At 60.1% G+C, this 4,762-nt stretch overlaps 1 protein-coding gene across 1 annotated transcript in view; it reads left to right on the top strand.

Annotated features, from left to right (window-relative positions):
• The first annotated feature begins 126 nt into the window (after positions 1–126).
• The window catches only part of LOC104408937 (lysine-specific demethylase 2A-like), an 8,156-nt gene continuing 3,520 nt past the window's right edge, over positions 127–4,762 (top strand). Inside the window, 6 exon segments of the mRNA XM_010018681.1 lie at positions 127–207; positions 2,362–2,628; positions 3,251–3,382; positions 3,462–3,551; positions 4,257–4,452; positions 4,455–4,759. Of these exon segments, the coding sequence (XP_010016983.1) occupies positions 2,425–2,628; positions 3,251–3,382; positions 3,462–3,551; positions 4,257–4,452; positions 4,455–4,759 (927 nt within the window). The 5' untranslated portion in view covers positions 127–207; positions 2,362–2,424.

Raw genomic sequence — 4,762 nt, 5'->3', positions numbered from 1 at the left:
CCCAGCCCTCTTGGAAGCACATTGGCATCAGGTCAGAGCCCGCCTCGCTGTCGGGAGCCTTGTTTCATTCTGCTCATACCTGTGCTTTTTGTCTCTCTGCTTCTCCCCATCTCCCTCCATTAGCTGCTGCTAGAAGAGTACGCAAACAGCGACCCCAAACTGGCACTTACAGGCATCCCCATCGTCCAGTGGCCCAAGAGAGATAAGGTAGGAGCTGCAGGGAGGGGGGACCTGGGTGGGTGTGTGTGTGGTTGAGCTGATGACATGCCCTTGGTTGAGATGGGACACGGTGGCACCACTTCCATACCTGCCTCTGGAGGCCAGGCCAGTGGGTGGAAAGGCAGCAGTGACCAGGGCAGGCAATGGGGTGCAACCAGCTCCACAGCACGTCCTTCGTGGGCAGTAGTGGAGGTCTCCCACCATGTGGTTACCCCAGCTCAGCCAAGGGGTGGTGACTGGGTCAGCCCCAGCTCCTGCAGTTGTGCTCTGAGTTGCTGGAGCCCTGCTGCTGATGGAAGGGTGATTTTCCAGCAGCTCTCTGGAAGTCCTGGGTGGTACTGAGTAATAATGTGTGTCAGGGGAACATGTTGCTGTTGTATCCCCCGAGCAATGAAGGGCAAGGTGAAGGGGTGATGGTCAGCACCAACCCTGCCTACCCAGCCTTTCACTGCTAGGTGAGCGTGTCCCTTGGGTCCCTGCCCGGCCAGCATGCTGCTGTGCTGGAGCATTGGCTCTTGTAACCCCAGGGAAGGCAGCTCCCTCCTGAGGGTCTCTACCTGCAGAGAGAGCAAGGAAAGGGACCTTTCAGTGTGCTCCTGCCCTTCCCTCCACTGCTGTGCTCCAAAGCTGGGCCACAGATGGGCAGACAGAGGCGAGGAGCAGCCATTGTCCAGTTGGACTTCCCCTCTGCAGGCTGCCTTCCCGAAGCCCACCAGAATGGCTCCTGTAGGTCACTGCTTCCTTCCTGCCAGGAGACAGGCTCGTGGGCAGGCATATGGGAAGAGCAGGACCCCCTCACACTGGGAAGGATGGGTGACAATACCCTGGCTGGGTGTCTGGAGACAAACAGCCCTTGGATTAGAGGTGCCTGTCTCTGCCTGCCTGCCCTGCCCAGGGGGATCCAGGGTGATTTGCTGGTCCCTGAGCAGCACAAGCATCCCTGGAGGCTTTTCTGGAAGAAAAGACCTAGAGATGTCTGTGGGGGTGCTTGGCACATCCCCAACCCTGTCTTTGTACTGGGATTTTTGGGTGCTTGTCCTTCCCCAAGCCAATGAGCTCAGTGCATGCACCATCATGTAGGCCAATCCTGGAAGGATGCTGTAGCTCTGAGGGCTGATGTCTGCTGGAGAGCTGTGCTGTCCCACCTGCACTGTGTACAGGGGTGCTTGGGTGTCCCCAGCACACCTCAAGGAGTCAAGGGAGGGGATTCTCCCCCCCTCTGGGGAGACCCCCCACTGCAGCCCTGGTCCAGCTCTGGGGCAATAGCACAAGGGGGACATGGAGCTGCTGGAGCGAAGCCAGAGGAGGCCCCGGAGCTGCTGCGAGGGCTGGAGCAGCTCTGCTCTGGAGCCAGGCTGAGAGAGCTGGGCTGGGGCAGCTGGAGAAGAGAAGGCTCCTCAAGGGGACACCTTAGAGCAGCTCCAGGGCCTAAAGGGGCTCCAGGAAACCTGGGGAGGGGCTTTGGACAAGGGATGGAGGGACAGGACAAGGGGAATGGCTTGAACCTGCCAGAGGGGAGACTGAGATGAGCTCTGAGGCAGAAGCTCTTCCCTGGGAGGGTGCTGAGACGCTGGCACAGGGTGCCCAGAGAAGCTGTGGCTGCCCCATCCCTGGCAGTGTTCAAGGCCAGGTTGGACACAGGGGCTTGGAGCAACCTGCTCTAGTGGAAGGTGTCCCTGCTCCTGGCAGGGGTTGGAGCTGGAGGAGCTTTAAGGTCCCTTCTAACCCAAACCAGGCTGGGATTCTATGGAAGAGTGACCAGAGCTGTCACATCAGAGCTGAGCCCTGTCCCCTCGCGCAGCTGCAGAGGGACCTGGGCAGCACAGATCAAGGACAACCTTTCTGGTGGCCTGGGTGGACTTTGTCATCTCTTGTCTCGGAAGGAAAGAGCGGCTGTTACTGAAACACCACTTTTGAGACTCAGCAGCCCTTTTCAGACCCATTTCTGACTCCTATGGGGGGTGGGAGGAAGCGGAGCTCTTGGCTTGTGGCATGCTGGAGCCTGATACAGGCTCCTTTGTCTGCAGAGAGGTGATGGAGCAGGGCTGCTGTCACGTTATCCGAGGGAGCTGCGGGTCAGAGGCGTTCTGATCCCAGCTGAATGCAGCACTCCTCTCACACCGCTTCCTTCTCCATTGCCAGCTGAAGCTCCAGGCCCGGCTGAGGGTGCGCCTGCCCACCATCCCCATCACCAAGCCACACACCATGAAGCCAACCCCTCGCCCGACACCCGTCAGGTCCACGGTGTCTCCCATCGTGTCCGGCGCCCGGCGGAGGCGGGTGCGGTGCCGAAAGTGCAAGGCGTGCATGCAGGGCGAGTGTGGCATGTGCCACTACTGCAGGGACATGAAGAAGTTCGGCGGCCCTGGCCGCATGAAGCAGTCCTGTGTCCTGCGGCAATGCTTAGCGGTGAGTCTGGGCCTCATCCTGTGCTGTGAAGTCCGCTGGGAACTCTGTGTGCTCAGGCAGAGGAGGCCACGAGGATGCTCAGGGGCTGGAGCAGCTCCTGTGTGGAGCCAGGCTGAGAACATTGGGGCTGTTCAGCCTGGAGAAGAGAAGCTGCTGGAGACCTCAGAGCAGCTTCCAGTGTCTGAAGGGGGCTACAAGGATGCTGGAAAGGGACCTTCATCAGGGACTGGAGTGATGGGACAAGGGGTGATGGGTTCAAACTGAAACAGGGGAAGGTCAGGTTCGATATGAGGCAGAAGTTGTTCCCTGTGAGGGTGCTGAGGTGCTGGCACAGGGTGCCCAGAGAAGTGGTAAATGCCCCATCCCTGGCAGTGTTCAAGGGCAGATTGAACAGAGCCTCGGGCAGCATGGTCTAGTGTGAGATGTCCCTGCCCATGACAGGGGGTTGGAACTGGATGATCTTAAGGTCCTTTTCAACCCAAACCATTCTATGATTCTACAAAATTTGATTCCTGGGGGATATTTGGCTCCTTCCCCATGATTCAAGCAATAAGGGAGAGGAGGAGGAAAGGGGAAGAGCCGTCTCACCTTGCCCTGGTTTCACCCCTGCTTTCCTTTGTAGCCCAGGCTGCCTCACTCGGTCACGTGTGCACTTTGTGGGGAGGTGGATCAGAATGAGGACTCGCAGGACTTTGAGAAGAAGCTCATGGAGTGCTGCATCTGCAATGAGATTGTGCACCCTGGCTGCCTGCAGGTGAGCTGCAGCGGGGCCAGAGCGGAGGGGGCTTGGCTGTGGGGGAGGCCTGCTGCTGACTGCCCGCTTCTCTTTGCAGATGGATGGGGAAGGGCTGCTCAACGATGAGCTCCCCAACTGCTGGGAGTGCCCCAAGTGCTACCAGGGTGACGACGCAGAGAAGGGACAGGTAGGAAGTGAGCTGTGCTGTGGTGGGGCAGGATGCGTGTCCTCCATCCGCTGCATCCTGCTAGGGGATGGGCAGTGTTCAATCCAGGGGACCAGTCTGGTCCTGGGGTCTCGCAGGGGGATGAGCTGTCAGCCCCCAGCTCTTTGTCCCTGGCTCACAGCGAGCCCATCACCAGGCCAAGGACAGGCTCCTGCAGAAGCACCAGGGGCAGGCGGGTTCCTCTGGAGCCAGCAAGTGACTGTGTGATGGCAACTGGTGGCTGCCAGCGCTGCCCAGGACATCATCCCCTAGAGAATCACTGTGGATGGAAGTGCAGCAGCTAAGGCAAGCCAGGCAGGGAACAACCCCCCTGGGGCACCTTCTCCTGGGTGATGTCCATGCTTGGGGTGCACATCTCCCTAGTTCTTGGGTTCCCCAACACTTCATGCAATGAATACCCCTTGTCCTCACGGTGCCTTGTGCTGAGCTGTGATCTTCAGAGCTTCTGCTGTGAGAGTCACGGACTGTAGGAGCTACCCCCAACCTCAGGGACACCCCGTTTGTGAAGGGAGAAGGAGAATCTTGGTTGCTGCTGTGGGTGGGCTCTGATCCTGGTGGTATTGCTGGTGCCATGATGTTGCCCAGGAGAAGAGGAGAAGGGGGATGCATTCCCCAGCCCCACCACAGGCTCCGTCCCCACTAACCTGCCACCCTTCCTCCCCACAGAAGCGGAAGGTGGAGGAGAGCGACGACGACACGGCGCAAGCCAAGGTGCTGCGGCCCCTGCGGAGCTGCGAGGAGCCCCTGACCCCCCCTCCCAACTCTCCCACCCCAATGCTGCAGCTGATCCACGACCCAGCATCACCTCGGGGCATGGTGACACGCTCATCCCCAGGAGCCGGCCCCAGCGACCACCACAGCGCCAGGAGCGCTTCAAGCGGCGGCAACTGCTGCGGCTCCAGGCCACCGAGAGAACCATGGTGAGGGAGAAGGAGAACAACCCCAGTGGCAAGAAGGAGCTGTCGGAGGTGGAGAAGGCCAAGCTGCACGGCTCCTACCTCACCGTGACGCTCCAGCGCCCCACCAAAGACGTCCACGGCACTTCTATCGTCCCCAAGCTGCAGGCCATCACGGCTTCCTCCACCAACCTGCAGCACTCGCCACGCGTGGTCATGCGTCACGCACCCACCAGGATGCCCCTGCGGGGCGGGGGTGAGGAGGAAGCGGCCGCC

Source organism: Nestor notabilis, unplaced genomic scaffold, assembly GCF_000696875.1.
Source record: "Nestor notabilis isolate BGI_N333 unplaced genomic scaffold, ASM69687v1 scaffold19637, whole genome shotgun sequence".
Lineage (NCBI taxonomy): Eukaryota > Metazoa > Chordata > Aves > Psittaciformes > Psittacidae > Nestor > Nestor notabilis.
This window is presented reverse-complemented; position numbering and strand designations above follow the sequence as displayed.